This window comes from Schistocerca piceifrons, chromosome 5 (assembly GCF_021461385.2).
Source record: "Schistocerca piceifrons isolate TAMUIC-IGC-003096 chromosome 5, iqSchPice1.1, whole genome shotgun sequence".
In the NCBI taxonomy this organism is placed as follows: domain Eukaryota; kingdom Metazoa; phylum Arthropoda; class Insecta; order Orthoptera; family Acrididae; genus Schistocerca; species Schistocerca piceifrons.
Window position 1 is genome coordinate 640,636,641 of NC_060142.1, and position 23,432 is coordinate 640,660,072.

Below are 23,432 nucleotides of genomic sequence, written 5' to 3' on the forward strand. Positions count from 1 at the left end.
TTTCACTGCCGCAGGAAAATACACTTTCATCAGCACAGAATAAATGTATTTTAAACTTGAGACACTTTTATGTAAAATAATACTGAAATGTTGAGTGAAAAGATCCTGCTAAGCAATGAATATGCGTAGCTACTGTGGTGGTGTTATTTGTAGTTTTTGCAACTAACAAACATCATTCTTTAACATTATCTTTATACAGAATTGACCACTAACAGAAAATTAATTTTTAACACTGATGTTTCCTGATAATTATTAACATAAATAGATTTAGAACTGATAGTACTTCAATGCAATGTAACAAAAACGCTTTGCTGCACTTTTGTTGAAACACAACTTTAGTGTGTCTCATGCCATGAATCAGTGAAATCGTATGGTCTGAACACCATAGTAATAATATTTTTTGTGGTAGTACAAATGTGAACAATTTTTTTTTTTTTTTTGCCTCTTCTGCAGCTGCTTGTATTATGATTGTCAATGTAATAATGTAGCTGGTACTTTGAGCTCTATCTGATGCTTTGCTTAATATGGAAATAATAATTTTAATCACTTTGTGTAGATGTATGTAATCCAGCTAATGATCTGAAAATGTAGCTGATTAAATATCATAATATGTGAAAAGGACACACTACTGAAATGACAACACTGTGATAAAGCTTGTTGCTTTTAAACACTTATCTTGTACTAGCTTGTACAAGAGGACGAAGAATCATGACTTTTACAATATGTCTGTTACTGTGAAAAATAGAATACACTAAACTTCACCACAGAAATAAATACTTCAGTCCTTTTGTGGTGCTGAGCAACGTATTGCAGCCTCTGACGAGATTTGGCTACCGATGGGTAGTTTAGCAGCTTTTACATAGTGCCTTCTGAAACGTCCCATTAGAAAAATTATGAATGACTGTCTTGGTAGCGCGGCTGCTACGGTCGCAGGTTCGAATCCCTACTCGGGCATGGATGTGTGTGATGTCCTTAGGTTATTTAGGTTTAAGTAGTTCGAAGTTCTAGGGGACTGATGACCTCAGATGTTAAGTCCCATAGTGCTCAGAGCCATTTGAACCATTTTGAACTGTCTTGGTAAACCTCTTACGTTATTTGACTTTCAAACAGGTGAGCAAAACTGAACGTACTCAGACATTTCTCTCTTTACTTATTCTGATCATCACTAAACTGACACACAATATTTATAGCGCAACGCAGTCTGATTTTCAATAATCCCTACAAAAGAATGGCCCTGACTAACAATAACCTATACTCTTCATGAATCACTTACCTCACAAAAATCTTCGTTACTCGAACTACTGCAATACAGCGAGCGCCAATACTGCCAGATAAATAAAAGTTTCTAACTACTGAAGGCACTAACTACTGATAGGCATAGTTAGCAAATGAAAGATTTTGATGGAGAATAAACAATGTATTTACCTTAACAGCGTTCAAAAGTCATAATGTATATAATTTTGTGACATTCAATTAAACAAATTTCCTTTTTCCTACGGACACAAGTCCAGATCGTCCGCTCAAAACTCTGGGGTATCTCTCTCCACATCCGCCACTGCTGGCGGCTCACCTCCAACTGGGCAACGCTACGCGCTGTTCACGTCCAACTGCCGAACACTACAATAGCGAATATTCTAACAATGCCAACCAGAAACAGACTGCACACAGCACAGTCAGTGATTTCCATACAGAGCGCTACGTGGCGTAACCAACAAAAAACCCTAAACAGTCTACTTACACTTCCAAGTCATAATTCCCATCATAATATTTGGCCAGTACAGCGAGTAATGCTGCAACGTGCTGTCAGCCTCCTTCACAGTAAACGACTTCCCACTGGCTATCGTAATAACACTGCCACTTCTGATTGGTTGATAGATACCTACTTAATACTCATTATGTGTAGCAATAATTTCCCGTCCATCCGAGGCCGTTCAAGAGTGATTGTGCTCAATTTAATCACCACACAATCCTGTACGTTTGCATCGCACCACAAAGTAAACTGCTCTGGAGCTTTTTGTCTCAACGTTTCTCCCGGCTTATCCTTCCGCGGCGGAGTCCCTCTAGATTTTAACTTAAGCCTATAGCCTAGACTCGCTACAGCTTTGATTATAAAGGTTCATAATAATTTAATGCTAAGATCTACTTAACAATATATAGAGGTTAATTCCAAAAACATTATTTACATTTAAAACACAGTTACAAATTACTGGTTGCGTATTTCGCAGGCTAGTGGCACCACCTTTCAGCGGCGAGCTGCCTCAGTTTACCCCGCTGCCGTTAGATGGCATATGTGCCCTCAGCGCTCTATCATCTCACTGCTTGCTTTGTACAGGTTTTTACAACTGCCTTGCTACTGATCGTATTTTTTTTAGCAATAGCAGAGAATAACGAAATAACTTCTACGACATGAAATGGAGTAATTCCTACACCGTGTGACGCATACCCGCTGTGCACGCCTCCTGGCCGCGCCGCACCACGCCCCAGAGACGCTGACGCGCCGCTCTCCTGTGTGTTTGCAGGTCGTTGCGGCCGCGGCAGCCCGTGCGAGCAGCTGTGCTACGAACTGCACGACGGCATGTTTGAGTGCGACTGCAGGCCCGGCTACGAGCTGCACCGCAACGGATACAGCTGCCTCGGTGAGTCTACGCCTGCGCCATCTACAAGGTACCTTCGCACCGGAAACCAACTCCAACAAACACGGCTGACTAATGATTTCAGCTCCAAGTTTGGCTTAGTTGTCAACCGTTGTCAACAGTCCTTTGAAATTGCGAGTTTGAAAAACCTGCTGAGGGGAGCTTTGTCTCGAGTTTTTAGGCTATGGTGAGTGAGCAAAAACAGTGGCGCATGCGCAATGCCGTGTCGTCTCCTTTGTTTCTTTCTTTTGTTTATGCTATGGAACGCCCCAGTAGTCCACACAAATAACCAGTTAGTACATCTACATCTGCATGTATACTCAGCAATTCACATTTAAGTGCCTGGCAGAGAGTTCATCAAACAACCTTCACAAACCTCTATTATTCCAATCTCGTATAGCGTGCAGAAAGAACGAACACAAATAATTTCCCGTACGACCTCTGAAATCTCTTATTTCACCATGGTGAACATTTCTCCCTATGTAAATCGGCGTCAGCAAAATATTTTCACATTCGGAAAAGAAAGTTGGTGATATGAATTTCGTGAGAATATTACGTCGAAACGAAAAATGCATTTGTTTTAATGATGTCCAGCCCAAATCCAGCATCATTTCAGTGACACTCTCTCTCCTATTTCGCAATAATACAAAACGTGCTGCCCTTCTTTGAACTTTTTCGATGTACTCTGTCAATCCTAGCTCGTGAGGATCCCACACGGCGCAGCAGTATTCTTAGAGAGGACGGACAAGCGTACTGTGGCAGTCTCCTTAGTAGGTCTGTTACATTTTCTAAGTGTCCTGCCAGTGAAACGCAGTCTTTGGTTAGACTTCCCGACAACATTTTCTACGTGTTCCTTCCAATTTAAGTTGTTCGTAATTGTAATTCCTACGTAATTAGTTGAATTTACGGCCTTTAGATGTGACTGATTTATCGTGTAACCGAAGTGTAACGGGTTCCTTTTAGCACTCATGTGGATTATCTCACTCTTTTCTTTATTTACAGTCAATTGCCAATTATCGCACCATTCATATACCATTTCTAAATCGTTTTGCAGTTTGTTTTGATCTTCTGGTGACTTTATTAGTCGATAAACGACAGGGACAGGGTCATCTGCAAACAAACTAACCGGCTGCTCAGATTGTCTCCCTAATCGTCATATATAGCAAAGCGGCTATAACACTACCTTGGGAACGCCAGAAATCACTTCTGTTTTACTCGATGACTTTCCGTCAGTTATTACGGAACTGTGACCTTTCTGACAAGAAATCCTAAGCCAAGTCACATACCTGAGACGATATTCCGTAAGCACGCAATTTCCCTACAAGCCGCTTCTGTGGCACAGTGTTAAGAAGCCTTCCAGAAATCCAGAAATACGGAATCAATCTGAAATCCCTTGTCAGTGGCACTCAACACTTCATGCGAGTAAAGAACTAGTTGTTTTTCACAAGAACGATGATTTTTAAATCCGCATTGACTGTCTGTCAATAGACCGTCTTCTCCGACGTAATTTATAATGCTCGAATACAATTTATGTTCCAAAACACTGCTGCATTTCGACGTTAATGATATGGGCCTGTAATTTAGAGGTTTACTCCTGCTACCTTTCTTGACTATTGGAGTAACCTATCCAACGTTCCCGTCTTTGGGTATGGACCTTTCGTCGAGTGATCGGTTTTATATCATTTTAAGAACGGAGCTATTCCATCAGCGTACACTGAAAGGGACCTAATTGGCATACAGTCCGGACCAGAAGACTTTCTTTTATTAAGTGAGTTAAGTTGGTTCACTACACCGAGGATATCTGTTTCTGCGTTACTCATGTCGGCAACTGTTCTTGATTCGAATTCTAGAATATTTACTTCGTCTACTTTTATGAAAGCATTTAGATAGACTGTGTTTAGTAACTCTGCTTTAGCAGCGCTGTCTTCCATAGTATCTCTATTGCTATCGCACATAGAAGTATGCAACTAGCATACTCCACATACGACCAGAATCTATTTGGATTTTCTGCCAGGTTTCGAGACAAAGTTACGCTGTAGAAACTGAACTTAGGAAACCTTTGTGTGAACCTCCCGATTCAGTAATTTCATTAATACATTATTTAGTGTCATTTTACGTTTTAGGCAGTGATATAAACCATGAAGCTGGCAAGATGGAGCGTATCTGAGTGCAGGTGAATTTAAATTTAAATTGTTTCTGGCAGCTTAGTTTTTCACTAAAAGGTTGAAGAACCTGCCGACTACTGCGGTAATCTGAAGTTAACAAAACTTTCAGTTCACTGCTTTCAGATAGTGGGGAATTGGGAACGAACTGGATATGTGGTATGTGGCACTGTGTTGGGAATGTGTAGAAAGTAAAATGACAGTACCTATATAATTTTACAAATCCTTGAGTACAACGATAATCCAGCGCACCCTAGGCACAATAGCATCGCTGTTCTTGGCCAGTGAAATTCGATGAGAGTACATTAAACTCTTGTAACCGTCACCTGCTGCCAAAAATCGAAGACTTACAAGCTTTCCTGCAGGTGATACTGCAGCTCTAAAATTTGTGCTTTTCCGTTGAATATGTGGTGCTACATGCCTCAAGAGTTCTTCGAATTGCTCACAGGTTATTCTGACAAAATTCTTGAAACCTTTCCTATTTTCAATACAGAGCTCCTCTAATAGAAGATGTTAGACTTTTCTTTGTGACGAAAACTTTCTGGTCTGGACAACACTGGTCGTTTTTTGGGTTGATAAAAAGAAGCCGAATGTGTGTGTGTGTGTGTGCATACAATATTTTGAAACTGTTGCAAACATTTTGCAACACTTGACAATAGTTGCTGAATTTCCAAACTCACAACAGTTACTAGTTCGCCAAACCTGAATCTATTGTGAGATTTTTTGTTGGAATTGGTTTTCATTGTGGAAGTACATTAACACATTCAAGTGACTAAGTGTCTAAGTGTCTTGGTCGCTGTCGTGACATACTTCAGGGAACTGAGACAGCTGCGACTTCCTTCTGATTTTCAATGAAATTCATGTTAAATAAGTAGTTCGTAAGTTACTACAAATTATGTAGATCATTTGTACGATTTATTTCGAAATGCCGTGAAATCAGGTAGCCTGCATGATACGTATACTTGATTTATTGTTGTAATTGGTTCTATGTTGGCCGTTTACAGATTACTAAATCCTAAAGTAGATTAAATGTAATTTATCTTAAGATATTAATTTTGGCAATGCGCACATTAGAAGCAAACGTAAATGAAGAACAAATTAACTTGTTTCTTCATCGTTCGAAACATGTCATTTAATTATTTAAATACTCTTCTAAAGAATAGTAGGAATGTTCCAGAAAAAATGATTTTAGATTTCACTATACATTTTCTTTTAACGCTACAAGACATTTTATTGTATAGGACGAATGATCACAGGTTTTTGTGACTGCTTCATGAGCCATCAACGGCTCTAGTAATGAATGTCAAATGCCATTTTTCCTTCTAATTTTGAGACGATGGACATTATAATTGTCCTCAGATTGGTTTGGACTGGTTATAACGAATACTACTGAAGAAATTACATTCTGCGGAGGTTCAGTTTCCAGTACGTCATAAGGTACTGTAAAGGCGGTTGATGAGTAACACATATTATTCTCACTGCTCGGTTTTGTGTATGCAGTAGTTTCATCTTAACTGAGGAATTTCCTCAGAAGACTATGGCATACGACGTTAATGCGTGTAAATACGTAAATACGTTGGGGTGGTACGTTTATTGCAGTTTTATTCCGATTGTTGTAGAGATTTCTTTCAAAAGCTGACAATTTCTTCTATTGCTGTCTCTGTAGCTAGCTTGCTTACAACACTTGTGTGATCTATACAAAATGTCAACTTGATATGTATCAAGTGGAAGGTCATACACAGGTGCATGGAATGAGAACAGATACCAAAATGAACTCTGTGGAACTTAATGAATTACCCAAGCCACTCAGACTTTCTCCCATTTAAGAATCGTTTGATTTATTTAGCACCAAGTGGAGCATTTCCTTTGATTAAGTGCGATGCAGACCACTTGTTTAGAATGCATTAATTTCACAAATTAAACTATTAGAAGGAAATGGTGTCAAAATCTAATTTCTTGCGCAGTTCATGGCCGTGATCAGATAGCCTGTATGTTTCTTATTTTAACCAAAGTAAGGGGATTGCACGGTGAATAATCAGACTTCACTGTCACTGAAAGAGTTACACGTCATGCTTTTCTTATGCAGACCTGTATGATGGACGTTTCAGGCATTTTTGTTGATTTCTTTACTTTTGCGTCAGTTTGGGAAATCGAGAAATCAGGTTGTTACATCCATCCCCGTAATGAACAAGGACGAGGTACTGTCTTCCATTGAAACCAAAACTGAGTCCCTATTCACCTGTTAGGAAACGCACTGTTTCCCTTGACAAGGGGAGGTAAACACAAAAAGGCAGGGGTCTATTAATCTTCGGCACTTCAAACATACAGTGAATAATGGTACCACTTAGAAAAACAGCAACAAGGGATGGGAAGGGACACCATGTGCACTCAGCGTGTATGCCTGTTCCGGCAGCCATTCAGGGAACGGGGGGCAACGAACTGCGGACTGCGGTGAGTTGTGGAACAAACGATGCGTATCGCCTGGGTTCCGAAGTCATACTTGGATCGTTCAGGCTACTGGCAGAGAAGGCTAAGAATAGTAGCCTTGCTCATAGTATGCAGCTTTGCCACCAGAAGAGATCGGGCACTCTGTTTCTGAGTCGAGTGGTAGGCTTGAACGAGAAACTGCGAAGTTTCTGGGACAGGCTGGACTCTAGTTATTTAGAATTGCGCCATTGGGTTGAGAACTGAAAGGTTCCACTAAATGTGTCATTTGTGCACTTCACGTCAGAAACCGCTACCGACGTTGTTGGCTATGTGTGGGCTGCACACAACAGGTTTTTAGATTAGGGGGGCGAGGAGTGGCTGTGCGGTTTGAGGCGCCATGTCACGGACTGCGATGTCTCACCCGCCTCAGGTTCAAGTCCGCCCTCAGGCATGGGTGCGAGTGTTGTCCGTAGCATAAGTTAGTTTAAGTAATGTGTAAGACTAGGGACCCATGGCCTCAGCAGTTTGGTCCCATAAGAATTCACACAGACATTTTTTTTATCAGTGTAAGATACAAAGAAATACTCCCCACACACGAGACTATAAAAATCCTGGTGGTTAGCCCCCGAAGCATTCGCAACAAAAGGCCAGTGTTTGAAGCGCTCCTAAATTGCAGTGAAGCTCCCAAAACACTAGGTACAGAAAACTAGTTAAAGCCTGTGGTTGACAGCAGTGAGATTTTTGAGGAAATTTTAAACATACATCAAAAGACAGACTACTGGGAAATGGATGTGGTGTATTATCGCAGTACACAAGAAACTCAAATCCACCGAGACGGAAAATGAAACTGCACGCAAGATTGTTTACGCAAGACTCAGTATCACGCCTGGGCATAAAGTTATAATTGAATCCTTCTACCGACCAATAGATTCACCTCATGATTTAAACTAAAACTTTGCAGGAACCCGAGGTTCACTTGTATTTAAGTTCCTGAATCTTATTGTGATCAATGGAGTTGACTCACATTATTCAACAGGCAAATGGGATAGTTAAAGTTTTATTAGTGCTTGGTGTGACAGACATCCTGTAAAACATTACTGCTTGCCTTCTCTGAAAGCTACGTAGAGTAGACAGTTCAGAACCGCACTTGTGAGTGAAATATATTAGATCTAATGACATTCTCTTTGAGGATGTCCATATTGAACTTGGTACCAGCAACAATTATTACCAAAGTACAAAAATCAACTGAAACAAGTAGATAGTTTTATAAATTCGGTAAACTACAGTAAACACTTTGTAAGGTTATGAAATGGAATAATCACATTGGCTCTCTCGCGTTTAAAACAGGTGGTAAAGTTTGGTTTATTGGTGACTACTGGGTAAATGCCGTCAGTTTACAAAGGAGACTGCTTACAAATCACTCGTGGGAACCACCCTAGAATAATGCTCAAGTGTATGGGTCCCATACCAAACAGGACTAAATAAACATATACAAAGAAGGGCAGCGCAAATGGTCACAGGTTTGTTTGAATTGTGGGAGAGTATCACGGAGGTGTATAAAGAACTGAACTCGCAGATTCTTGACGATAGACGAGAACTACTTCTTATAAAGTTTCAAGAACCGACTTTAAATGATGACTCTAGCAATATCCTACAACCCTTCTGATTTTCGCTCTGCTCCGGATCCTGAGGTCAACAGACTCTTTACAGCACGCACAGAGCCATTCAGACACTCATTCCTCCCATGGGCCATACGTGAATATAACGGGAAAAGACCATAATAACTGGTACAGTGAGACGCTATTTCTACCATGATATCCACAGTGGTTTATAGAGTATAGACGTAGAAGCACATATAGATGCAAATTGAAAAAAATAAAGACGGTCGGCAGGTTTGTTTTACTCACGGAAGGATGGTATACACTTGAAGAAAGATGCTTGTTAGTATCTTACTTCAGCCTCTTACATTTCGCAGTTGTAGGGATCGTGAAATTTACATGAGCTAACAATGAACTTTTTCTACGTATAGTTTCATCAATAACTCACTGCATGTCGTATCCTTATCAAATTCGACCTTTAATTATTTAATTATCCGTATATGTGAATTGCCTCTTTTATTTTGTTCTTATTCTGCATTTCCTAATCATCGACTTCAACAAGCCTTTGACGGCACAGATCGGCAAGAACTATGCAGACTACTGGAAGAAGTTTGTTTATGTACTAAACTAATAAGACTAACCAGAATGACAATGACAGAGACAAGAGCAACAGTGAATGTCCTTAGCAGAACCAGTGAAAACTTTGACTTTAATAAAGGTGTGGAGCTAGGTGATAGTCTCTCCACTGCCCTGTTCGATAGAGCTCTGCATAGTCTAGTAAATGAAGTCAACAAATGGGTCCCATATTTATGAAAACTAGCCAGATATGTGCATACGCTGACGACGTTGCTATAGTAGGAAGAACTATCAGTACATCGCGAGAAACATACCGGCCAATCGAAACAGAAACCTAAAAAATCGGCCTCATATTAAATGAAAACAGAACACAATACGTGGTAACGTCACAATCTGAGGCTAGAAGAACCCCTAAAGATCTAAACATCAATGGGAAATGCTTCAAAGAAGTTCCTCTTTTAACTACTTCGTAGCCCTATTAACAAATGATAACACTATTTGAAAGGCAATACGGGAGAGAATACAAAGAGGAAAACGAGCTTACTTTGCAAATATTCAACTTTTCAGGAATAGCCTCGTTACAAGAAAAACAAAAGTTCTAATATATAATTCCCTAGTCCGCCCAGTTATTACATACGGGTCAGAGGTATGGACATTGATAGAGCATGATAAAAATGCACCAAGAAACTATGGACGGAAAATACTACGCAAAATGTATGGCCCAATAAGGGAAGAAGAAGGCTGGAGAATACGCTATAATGCAGAATTACAAAAGTTACTACAAGGTTGAAATCACAGGGAATACAATGGCTAGAACACGTAGATGGAATAGCAGAGGATAGAATTCCAAAGAAAATGATAAAAGGTATGAACCATTCAGCTAGGCGAAAAGGGAGACGTAGAAGAAGATTGATTGACGACGTAGTAGTAGATTTCACCAGTAGTAGAGTCCGGGGTTGGAAAAGAGCAGAAAATAACCAAGAAGTGTGGAGGAAGATCGTTGAAGCAGCCAAGGCTCAGCAAGGGCTGTAGAACTACAGAAGAAGAAGAAGAATTCTGTAATACCGCATGTCCAGTATTCCTATGAAAGTGATCCACGAATGAAGAAAACTACTACTACCACTATTAGCAGTAGTATTACTCTTAGCATTCGATTGATTTGCACGGCATAGATGCAGAGATGGATATAAGAGACGTTCATGATTAGAATGAAATAAGTAAAGCTCGAAGGAGCACTGTTTGTGGGTTGTTTTGTGCATTGTTTATAAACATGCACTAACATGAAATCTCAAGAACATTAGATAAGGCGTTACAGGTGCCAACTACGTATCTGATTGCTATTCGATACTTCTCCGTTATCACAGACAGGTAGGATTCTAGTTGTTAACTTCAGTTTCCAGATCATCAACTCCTCATAAAAAGTCCTACGCCACGGCTGTACGTTCTCAGGTAACTTGCCACGTCCAATTCGGACACGACAGTTTAACTGAGAACTTTCTGCGCATGGATTTTATCGCGGAAGACTCCGCAGCTAAATCCTAGTCTACGTGAATAACACCCGTCTTTTACACGCGGCCTCAACTAAAATTTCCGTAACGTGGTTAAAATCACACAAAATATCTCGAAACATGTAGTACAAGCACTGCCCTCTCCTCGCCAAGTTACAGCCTGAAAATTTTTAAATACAGATTAATAATTTTTTTTAACTACAGTTGAGCAAACGCCTCGTCAGCTACTCTGGCTCGCTGGAACGCGTAGTTTTTCACAGCGTGCGCCTCTCGACCAGAGAACGGATCAGCTTGCTTGCTGGAGCCTTCCCGGCGGAGCGGATGAGAAAGCCGATCGCTGCAAACTTTTAGCAGCTGACGTCAAACACCGGAAAGGGAATGGGGCATAAAAGGGGTTGTTCGAAACTCTTCCAATCTGCGGGGTAAACATCGTGCTCCGCAAAAACTTGAACAGCAGATACACGGGAGCTTTCGAGCTGCGTATTCCTCTCGGTGCTATTCCGAGCGCACAGAGTTCCTCATGAGAAGTTCTCAGAGAAATGGAAGTAATTACTTCTAAAGCACAAAGAAGCCTTACCATTCGCGTTAATCGAAATTCAGCGAAGCGAACGAGAAGTTGTTGTTATTCCGAAGCTACGCACCACTGCAGGTGCTTATTCTGACTGCCGACTTGCTTATTACACAGTTCATTATATGCACTGCTAACTAAAACGTAAATAATGATCAGGAGGTCAAGTGAAAAGCCTGTTAGTCGTCTCTTCATCGACAATGGACGGGAGGCGATCGATACTGCGAGTGGAGACGCACAGCAGGGTACACGACACATGTCTAGCTACGTAATTGATGATGTCGGGGAGAGAGAGAAGGAGAGATAGATAGATAGAGAGAGAGAGAGTGAGAGAGAGAGAGAGAGATTGCGTAGGAGGTGGAGCTGCCAGAGAGCAAGAGAGCGACAGGGGGTAGGGTTGGGAAGGAGGGCAACTGGCGCTGAGTGAAGAATGAAATGCGGGTGTTCTGACATGCCCATGGAAGTTATTAAGTAAATAAAGTTCCACCCCAACCACAATATAATTTATGAATAATGCTACTAGTTTCGAAGGCTGCACCTTACAATTTTACGCCGAGGACAATCACGAGCAAATGGAAAGTGAGAAATGAATTTTGGATAGGCGATACGGCATGCCGTGCTTAACGTTCAAAGTATGTACTCTTCATGGTAAACTCCGTGGTGATATTGCCAAAATATAATTGGACGCTGGCAGCTCGTTATTCCCTATGTGGCTGTATTTGTCCACGTCACAGTGTCAGAAGGAGGAGGCTTTATCTTTCGAGACAGTTGCACCATTAATGAGGAAATTTGTGGCAGGGATGGAATTTTATACATTGCATCTACATTCTTATCTACATCTACATGGGTACTCTGCAAACCACATTTAAGTGCCTGGCAGAGGGTTCATCGAACCACCTTCACAATTAATTCTCTATTCATAGTATGAAGGCTTTCACGACCGGATGACATATCTCCTGGTAAACCTTCCGGGATGTAAGGTCGTGGTCCATGAAACTCTTCAGCTCCTAACGTTTCGTCCAGAGCTGCGCTGGACATCTTCAGAGGGGTGTTTCTCCTCCGGTGAGTCTTGCCGACTGACGGGTCGGACGTCTGAGAGCGACTTATATATCGTAGAAAGTGGGTGTGGCCAGAGTTACACGTGATATGCAGAGATAATCTTTGTCAGAGATAAAACTTAACTATCGATCGTCACGGATAAAACTGTCTAGCAATTCTGTAGTGCTACTGTCCAAATATCACTAAGTTTCATGGTCTCTTCTTTCCGATTAAAATTATCCCTATGTTTATATATATGTTACCCACGGCTTTCTAGAGAAGCAATTGAAATATATAAACATAGGGAAACGTCAGAAAAATCATTAGATGAACGTCGGCCGAAGAACCCGAGACAGAGGCCAATAGGCAATTTGTCAACAAGTGGCCACGAAAGCCTTAACAATTTTGTAAACATAGGGATAGTTTTAATCGGAAAGAAGAGACCATGAAACTTAGTGATATTTGGACAGTAGCACTACAGAATTGCTAGGCAGTTTTATCCGAGACGAGATTACGATCGATAGTTAAGTTTTATCTCTGACAAAGATTATCCCTGCATATCACGTGTAACTCTGGCCACGCCCACTTTCTACGATATCTAAGTCGCTCTCAGACGTCCGACCCGTCAGTCGGCAAGACTCACCGGAGGAGAAACACCCCTCTGAAGATGTCCAGCGCAGCTCTGGACTAAACGTTAGGAGCTGAAGAGTTTCATGGACCACGTCCTTACATCCCGGAAGGTTTACCAGAAGATATAATTCTCTATTATTCCAATCTCGTATAGCGCGCAGAAAGAACGAGCACCTATATCTTTCCGTACGACCTCTGATTTCTCTTAATCGTGGTTATCCTTTCTCCCTATGTAGATCGACATCAGAAAAATATTTTCGCATTCGAAAGAGAAAGTTGGTGACTGGAATTTCGTGAGACGATTCCCTCGAAACGAGAAACGCCTTTGTTTTAATGATGTCCAGCCCAAATCCTGTATCATTCTAGTGAAACTCTCTCCCATATTTAGCGATAATACAAAACGTGCTGTCCTTCTTTGAACTTTTTAGACCACTCCGTCAATCCTATCTGGTAAGGATCCCACACCACGCAGCAGTATTCTAAAGGAGGACAGACAAGCATAGTGTAGGTGGTCTCCTTAGTAGATCGGTTACGTTTCCTAAGTGTACAGCCAATAAAAGGCAGTCTTTGGTTAGACATCCCCACAACATTTTCTATGTGTTCCTTCCAATTAAAGTTGTACGTAAATCCTAGGTAATTAGTTGAATTTACGGCCTTTAGATTTGACTGATTTATAGTGTAACAGAAGTTTAACGGATATCTTTTAGCACTCGTGTTGATGACTTTTCGTTATTTAGGGTCAACTGCCAATTTTCGCACCATTCAGATCTCTTTTCTAAATCGTTTTGCAATTTGTTTTGATCTTCTGATGACTTTATTAGTCAATAAACGACAGTGTCATCTGCAAACAAACTAAGGGAAAGAAGACCATCGATGTCGATCACAGCAAGCTGAAATAACGTCTATCGGGGAAGGAGATTTCGGACAATGAGGGCGTTCACGCGGCGATTCTGGAATGTATCTGTGACCGAGGAGCGGATTCCTACCGTTGAGGAACTGCGCGATTGATGGAACATATTCACAGTAAACAAATCCTCCCTAGCTGGAAAATGCTTTTATTGACTGAAGTCTTACAGGACAGAAGACGCTATATACTATCATGGTTTCCGAGTCTTAGCATCCTCGGTTGCGTCTGATTCTAAAGTAAAAAAATTGTTGCAGTTTACTTACTTGAACACCTAAAAAATTTACTGAATAAACATTAAGATGTGAAAAACAATCAGATAAAATAGCGACTTCTATCATGTAAGACTAAGGTCAATAAAAGCGTTTCACAACGGTGGCGGTTTTGTTTACTATGAACTTGTTGCAGAGTAGTTGTGGATGTTCCACAAACAAAAATTTGTGACTGGTAGAACGCTGCGGCCATTCATTTGGAAGACTTCGCGAGTACGTCGAAAAAATTGTCATTTATTTGTGTCACTTTGAAGTGTAGTGCAGCACAATATACTTGGCCTGAAGTGACAATGTGTAACTTTCTTTTTGAAGTCACATCATAATTGCAAGAAGTGCACCTAATTTCTAACTACATGCAAGTAAAAGAAACAGCCTTGAGAAAAATCGGATGGTGGTTTTGAAAAGGATAACTCCGTAGTGCTCTGCGAAACTTAAAAATTTTTCCCGAGTTTTTCTTTTCAGTCGTGTAGAAGATTTACCTCTGTGAAATCGGAACTCCTTTATATAATGGACAACCAGTTGCCGTCTAATTAACATTGTTTGAAAACTTTTTCCTGCCCTTATAAATGAAAACACTTACTTAAACTGTGTAATCCACTTCTTCGGGTATAGTTATTTCTTAAATCTTTCTTTCGCCTCTTTTATAAGTGTATGTCCACAGGTTTTGACGTCGTTTCTTTGTGATGTTGACAAGGTTTTACCAAATTAGCCGCCTCCGTAGCTGAGGCCGCTAAGGCACGCCCATAGGTTGCGCTCGACTCGGTGGTAAGCCGGTTCGAATACTGGTGGTGGTTGAGCTTCTCACAGCCGGAAATTGGCCGATACAGGACGTCAAGTTCCTGATCACTATTCTTTGCTTCATTGTCCCGGATTACATTCCAAACCTCTCTGCAGTGTCTCACGAAGTGAGTATATGTGACACCGTTAATGGTGAACCGTCCTTCGGATGGGGATGTTAAGCTCAGCTACCCCCTTGGTGCTATTCGAGAAGAGTAGGCTGTGTTCCGGCACTCTCCCTTCTGTAGTTATCAACATATAACACGAACGTAACACTACACTATACGCGCACCCATTACACTCATCTACAATGCACAAATACACATGCGACACAACTCTCGCATATCCGCAAAGAAAGGGGCCAGTATGTGCGGAGGAAGAACATCTTCCCGATAGGCACCTGGACCCATCCCGTGGGATATCCCACCCAACAATGCCATTCGGCATATACACCTACCTAATACGTTAGTTTATGTCCCACTGTCGAACAGAAACAAACTATAGCAGAGAAATTAAATCGTAGTCGATTTGACGACGAAAGTGTTATCAAAATATATTCCGTGTCACGCCATCACATTGGTAGCAAAGGTGAAACATTTCTGGCGCACATCCTCCCTCAGCCTCTACTTGTCACGCACTGCCCACCATCAGTAAAGGCAGGTTATCTTTAATAGAGTCTCGTGACGTCATAGTTGAAACAGAAGTAACATCTCCTAAAAAAGAAGAAAAGCTGTGTATATAGTTCGTGACATCACAACATTTAGCTCGTACTTGTGACCTAGCCAGCTGTTGTTATTCTGGAAACTGCAACTTCTCAGTCGCTATGATAAACGTTATTTACCCTCCACCCCTAGTAGGAAAGGTGTTTCAATAATGAAGAAGACATTGAATGAACATAATTTGCTCCAAATACTACATGGAAGGGTACTATAGTATGATTAAAATTAGAACATCGTAAGTTTACTCAATACTTCTCTTATTTCTGGCAATGTGAGCATTACGAAGCAGGAAATATCCTCTCTTCATAACCATTTGGGCTATAGTAGAGAAATTTTTATTAATACTTCGTAAATTGGTGAGCGATAACATTTGAAGATATTGAATGAAATGCAGTTAGCTTACAGACGAAAGTAATATGCATGAACTTTATAAATTTAGGCGTGCCATAACTTTCTGGCAAAAGGTACATACTCATCTTGAACAAGTGAGCTGTTTGAATGGGGAGGCTGTACGAACTGTGAATCACTTAATCATTTGTAGTTATTTTTGCGTTTCCCCGTTTCAGCTCACTGCACTTCAAAAGAAATTTGGCATCAGACAAGTTTTGCCTTTATTTACAAAGCGTCGAATGTGTTCACTGGGATGTTTTATCTCTTGTTTACATGTTTTGAAGAGCTCTGCGTTTTCTTGCGCTTTTAGCGGAGGCTGGAGTGAAATAGAAAAACGCGATTGCAAATTTGCCTTTGGCTATTTCTCAGCTTTTACAAATTCACTATTTCTTTACTGGCGTTTGCGATTTTTTGCACTTGACTACTGTAAACTTCACAAAGACTATTTTCAAACATGCTTTCTTACGATACCGACCTCGGCTAACAACGAAAGAAAAAACGGTGCTCTTTGAAACATGTGAAGATGGGGTAAAGACACCAATGGCCACAGAAGATGCTTTACAAAGACTGGCGAAACGCTTCTGATGAAAACTTCTTTTAAATACAGTAAACTAAAGACGGGGAAAACAATAAATGCAGATTCCTAAATAAAGCAAGGACGCATCTGGTGAAAAGCTGCTCTTATATGCGTAAGTTTAAGACGGCAGAAACTAATAACTGATACATACCACTGATTAAAGAAAGTTTATCATTGCTCATTATCACGGAAACAGTATGCCAACAGTTAGAAAACTGTTCGGAAATATATTTAAAAAACAGAAATTTAGCTTACAAGCTGCCTCCTTGCTCTTTGCTGTTGTGCTTTTGAGAAATCTGGAACGACGTTGTCAAGACTTGAGGTTAGTGGAAATTTTGATTGGGGCCAGATAATTGTTTTATTTCAGTTTCGCATTTAATACAAAAACAAGCTTTACTGAGACCAGTTACAGTTTAATTCAAACTGGATTCTGTTTAGTCAAAGGTTAGCATACGAACTTAAGTTGGATAAAAGTTTGTGAGCACACAGTTTTAGTAAAACCTAGACTTTTTATAGAGTGGAAGGTAAAGCTGGGCTAAATGTCATACAGATTTACCAGTTGTGGGGGGCTTACGTCATTGGTAAATTCGTCTCTTGTTGTGGTATACAGCTCAGATATTAGCACTGTGAACGGACGACGTGCGCCCTTAAACAGCTCCTACAGGGAACTGACAGCTGTCAATACGTTAACTGTACAGCTCAGTGAATGCTTAATTGGATCTATTTTTTATGACTACAGTAAAGCGCGTACAGACGCTTGACACTGCGGATCTCACCTTTTCGCCGTCGCTGGTCGCCGGCTACTACATCGCGACGACCGATAGAGAAACATCTCTCTCTTCAACACAATTGTACGACGCCGCGCTTCCACGATCTGGTAAACTCGACATGAAAGGAAAATAAAATTGTGTGGTAATTTGAAACTAGAGCTAACATAAACACACTCAAGCAACTATTAATAAATATTTGCGTGACGTCATTCAGGCGGGAATGATATCAGTGACTCCCTGACGACGGGGAGTAAGTCGTTCTTGAATAGCTCGACGGTAAGAGTATTCATTGCGAAAGCCAAAATGGCTTCTCTTCTCGGTCGAACCTCCTAATCTAAAGACAAGTTTCAGCGTTAAACTGCTTTAAATTTGGGTTTTCAGTCCCTACTAAGTTTGCTAGCCATGCGAGCGTAACACTACAATCTACGCAATCTATATCTTACCATATCATATCTCAATCTGAACTTGTGCGTCGTTTCTAATGACCTCGTATTCGACGAGACGTTAAATTCTTACCTTCCTTCCCCTTTTCAGTAGCTCTATCCGAAATTCCGAACTTTACAGATGTTCTCTTGTTTACCCCTAGTGTCACCCTGGAATTGTGTTGTTTAGTCGAAAGGTTATGTCGTATGAAACCAGAGCTACCCGCCACGGCTCGCAGGGATACACTATCTACGACCGGGTGACTTGTTTAGCGAAGCGGCAGGTTTTCTTAACGGGCCACTCCGTAGAGTTGAGGTTAAAATTTAGAGAACAATATTAGGTAACTAAATGTTAACACCAAAATCTATAACACCTTAAACGATTTAAGCAGCGCACACCAGGAAAGTTCTCGGTAGGCTCGAATTAATCGACAAAAATCACTGTAGCGCAGCCAACTTGTACGCAATATTTGTAAAGTATGTACATAAACCTTCCTCGTGCAACAGTTTGTCTGTTAGTCAAAACTGTATCAAAACCTACGACAGTTCCTGAGATTAGCCTTCGTACAGCAAGAGAAAAACGTGCCGTGGAAATACAATTTATAATACGTATAGAAGATAATTATTGATGTGTAGATTGTGGTGAAGTTTCGCAGTTCTGCGCAGCAGCGGGGCCCTGTTGCTTTTCTGCTTTTGCCGCTGGTACTGCCTCCTCTGTTGCTGACCACAGATTCTGTTTCCATTAATGTCACGAGACGTGTCTCCAAACGGCAATTAAATTTGGAAAAGATTACAGTACATACACTGTTCTGCAAATCCTAAAGACGTGACAGATAAAGTTATGTAGTATAGTAATAACTCAATGAAAGTGAATGAAAGTGCTGGTGAATGTTTCCAAAGATCTGCCAGTCACACACAGAAAGCTGTACGTCACATGGCGACAAGTCAGTGAGACTGTGGCGCCAAATGAGGATAGCCCAGCATCACGAGGCCGTCGAAGGAACGAGAAAGGGCACTGTGTGTCAACCCGCTGTGGTGACGTTCTGCATACAACACGGCCGGAAGACAACATATGGATGTCTTCACACAGAGAAGAATCGTAGGAAGCTGTAAGAAGGGCGTAATGTGACAAGTGTAGTCCAGGAGATTTCTACGTCCACAGCACGGTTTGACGTGCAGGGCAGCGCTCCGAACCACAGGTACTGTGGCCTGCAAACCACGCGTTACAGGTCTGCAACGGACGTAGTCTCACGCACCACACAGCCACGGCGTCTACGTCGGAAGGCCTCTTGCCAGACGACCAGTACCGGTGTAGAAGCATGAAACCGGAATTTCCCTGTAGATGGTGCTAGCCGTCAGTGTAGGCCCCGTAAGTCCGTGTCTGCAGCACCATCTGCTTCCTGCAACGGCTGACGACGAATGTCAACACACAGTAACCCAAGTTCCATTCATCGGTATGTGTTTCAGATCCATAAACATCTCGAGTTCTGTGCCTACGAACTGCGATTTGCTGACGGCATTCGTTTTCTGGTATCATTTGAAGAAAACTGCTGTAGAATCGTATCGAATGCTTGTCGAAGCTTTCGTCGAATACGTTCTTGGGAAACAGCGTTTCTAATAGTTCAAAAAATTCAAAACTGGTGATTTTGACACGAGAAAGACGGGCGGGGGAAACTACCGAAAAAGTTCGAGGACAACGAATTGCAGCTTGTATTGGATGAAGATGATACTCAAACTCAACAGGAACTTGCGGAACAATTGAATGTGACGCAGAAAGCCGTTTCTCTTCGGTTGAAACGTATTGGAAAGGTACAGAAAGTGGGAAAATGGATTTCGCATGAACTGAATAAAAGACACCAACGAAATCGAAATATCACTTGTGAAATGTTGCTTGCCAGATACAAAAGAAAGTCGTTTCTCCATCGAATAATGACAGGCGATGAAAAACGGATATATTTTGAGAACCCTAAGCATCGTAAATCATTGTTAAATCGAGGCAAACCAGCGACATCCACTGCAAGACGAAATATCTTTGGAAAGAAGACAATGCTCTGTGTTTGGTTGGATCAGAAGGTGTGATCTATTATTATCTGCCAAAACTTAGTGAAATCGTTAACACTGAACGCTACCAACAGGAAAAGATCGATTTAAATCAAGCAGTACTTAAAAAATGACCGGAACATGGGAAAAGGCAACGCCAAGTCATATTGCTGCATGATAACGCCCCATCACACACAGAAAAACGGGTCAGGGAAACGATGAGGCGTTCAGTTGGGAAATACCATGGCATGCGGCTTATTCTCCAGACTTTGCTCCTTCAGATGATCATATCTTTGCATCACTGGATCACGCTCTCGCTGAACAGCGTTTCAATTCGTATGAAAATGTATGAAAATGGCTCGCTGACTGGTTCGCTTCAAAAGAAAAACTGTTTCTTTTGTCGATGCATTCATAGCCTACCGGAGAGCTGGGTACATTGTGTTTTGTTGACATCCGCACATCGGTGACGCCGCTTGCTATGGTATCGAAATGATAAGGATCGGGACAACGAGAAGTGGTGTCGTGCGCTCTCCTCGGATGAGAACAGATTCAGTATGACAAGTGATTCAGGGTGTAACCTTACAAGGTGATACGTGGGAATACTTCATGCACCCAGGAACATTATCGAAATTCATCGAATGGTCTAGTTGTTAATAATAGCATGGAGAGGCATAGTGTTGCGTGGGCGTATTGTCCTCGAAATCTTTGTAAATGCTACACACACTCGTCATTGTTATTGTAACACTTTATTTCTTCACAATCCGCTTCTTTTCACGGGTACTTTCGGCTCTGACTTCATGTTTATAGACGACAAAGCGCGAGCATATCGCAGCACAGGTGGAGGGGTTCTTGGAAGGAAAGAATATTCGGAGAATGGACCCGTTGCTGCGACTCAAATCCGATTGAGAACATGGGGAATGCCATTGAGCGACCCACTGTAACACGTGTACGTGGACGAACGACAATTCAGCACCAATAGTTTCCCACCACCCTGTGCAGAAGAAAGCGGTCCTGAACACGTTGGTTCATAGAGCCAAGATTATATCTGACGACGACCACCTACAGTCTGAATTGCAGAACTTAAAACGTGTTTTCGGGGAAAATGGATACAGCGAAAGAGACATCGCAAACACTTTCAAGGGCCTCCGACGAGAGACACATGGTGAATCTGTGGTGTCACCGCCAGACAACACACTTGCTACTTCGGACCCGCGTGTCGCCACTACGCGATTGCAGACCGAGCGCCGCCACACGGCAGGTCTAGTCTAGAGAGACTCACTAGCACTCGCCTCAGTTGTCCAGCCGACTTTTCTAGCCATGTTTTACTGTCTACATACGCTCTCATTTGCAGAGACGACAGTTTAGCATAGCCTTCAGCTACGTCATTTGCTACGACCTAGGAACACTCGCCCCAGTTGTCCAGCCGACTTTTCTAGCCATGGTTTACTGTCTACATACGCTCTCATTTGCAGAGACGACAGTTTAGCATAGCCTTCAGCTACGTCATTTGCTACGACCTAGGAAGGCGCCATATTCAGTTAGCATTAATATTGATATTGTGAGTCATGTACCTTCAAGAGCGACGTTCATCATTAATGAATTAAAGTTAAGTATCAAACTAATTCCGTCTGCTTTCTGAATTCTAATTCTTTGTCATGTTCCAGACCTCACGTCAGTATAGCCCTTCCCTCCTCACGCCAGCCTGCGTGAGCTGAAACGCGTGCATTTCGGCCAGCTCTAGTAATACGGTGTTGGCTCTCTTTCCAACACAACAGAATCAGTTGAAGAGGCCAAACGGACTGCATTTCTGCCCTGCTTTGGGGCAACTAGCAGCAAGTTAGGACATCTGCTGCAGAAACATGGGCTAAGACCAGTGTTCCGGCCCGGCCCCAAGATACGAGATATTTTGCGCCCTGTTAAAGACGACATTTCTCTTCGAGTGTGCGGCATGTATGGTGTGCCCTGTGAATGTGGCAGCATGTATATCGGACAGACAATTCGCACGGTTGCGGAGCGTTGTACTGAGCACAAGTGCCACATAAAACAAAGTGAGCTTGACAAGTCGGCGATAGCGAAGAATTGCCTAGAAAACAAACATAAAACACAGTTAGAAAATACAAATGTGTTGGCTCATGCATCTACATATTGGAACTCCGTTATAAAGGAAGCGGCCAGGATTCGTTTAAACAACAACAATTTCAACAAAGACCAGGCGTACACACTCAGCTGGGCATGGGGGCGGGCTTTGGACATCGAAAGAAAGAAAAGTCAACTGCGCGACGCGGGAGCGGCGGTTCCGAACGTGGCGGCTGCCCCTCGCGCCACATGACGTCACAGGTGCTGCCACGGGCAGTAGTCCCACTAGCTGCCCTGTTCGACTTACGCGCGCGCGCCACATTGGGAGTATCTGATTGGCTGCTGCTGATGCCTATATATAGGCTAGGCGCAAATTGAGACGCGTATAGCAAGTGTGACGCGACACTAGACTACAGCGCGACACGCACGTGCCGCACGAGCCTTGCGGGTGCAGCGCATATTGCGACGCGTACACCATACTTCGCACGCGCCGACTGGCGACGCTGTGAGCTGACAGAACCGAAGCGCGTGCAACCTGTTATCTTTCTCAAACGATTTTACAGAAACTATTCACTGAAAATATAAGATTTTTGCCATATTTGTAGAGTTACATGTGAGCGTCGTGACGAAGTGCCCATTAACTCGCTAATGACCATTCTTATTGTGATGTACACATTTTAGTAAGACACTACGCAAAACTCAAAAAGTTTGCAACGAAAATTAGGGGTTGCTATGATTTGCGTTTGGTGCGTATTACACCATATGTTGCTACGTACGAAATTTAGCTAATATGCTGAATTTTTGTTTAGATTTGGATTCAAAATGGCTCTGAGCACTATGGGACTTAACATCTATGGTCGTCAGTCCCCTAGAACTTAGAACTACTTAAACCTAACCAACCTAACGACATCACACAACACCCAGCCATCACGAGGCAGAGAAAATCCCTGACCCCGCCGGGAATCGAACCCGGGAAACGGGCGTGGGAAGCGAGAACGCTACCGCACGACCATGAGATGCGGGCTTTAGATTTAGGTCTCTATCTGCCTCCGATCTCGAGAAAATGGATCCCATGCAGCGCGCTCACTTCCGATGTCACGCCCGCGAGAATGAAATACTCGTAACATCTCTCATATCTCCTAAACCGCTCGAGACATCGAAACGAAAGTTTGGCGAATGATAGCACACAAGGAGGAGAGTGTTTTGTCAATTCTTAAACACACGGAATTTTCTTATCTATGACGATATATCAGTACTTATACTTCCCTTTTTTTTATTTCACTCCAGTGACTGTAATTTTTTAAGAGTTATCGACAGCTAGCGAAACAAGAGCTTCCTAGTATGA

At 42.0% G+C, this 23,432-nt stretch overlaps 1 protein-coding gene across 1 annotated transcript in view; it reads left to right on the forward strand.

Annotated features, from left to right (window-relative positions):
• Positions 1-23,432, forward strand: part of LOC124799174 (pikachurin-like) — a 944,586-nt gene that overhangs the window by 391,916 nt on the left and 529,238 nt on the right. Inside the window, exon 2 of the mRNA XM_047262711.1 lies at positions 2,520-2,636. Coding sequence (XP_047118667.1) covers positions 2,520-2,636 — 117 coding nt within the window. The remainder of the gene's footprint in view (positions 1-2,519; positions 2,637-23,432) is intronic.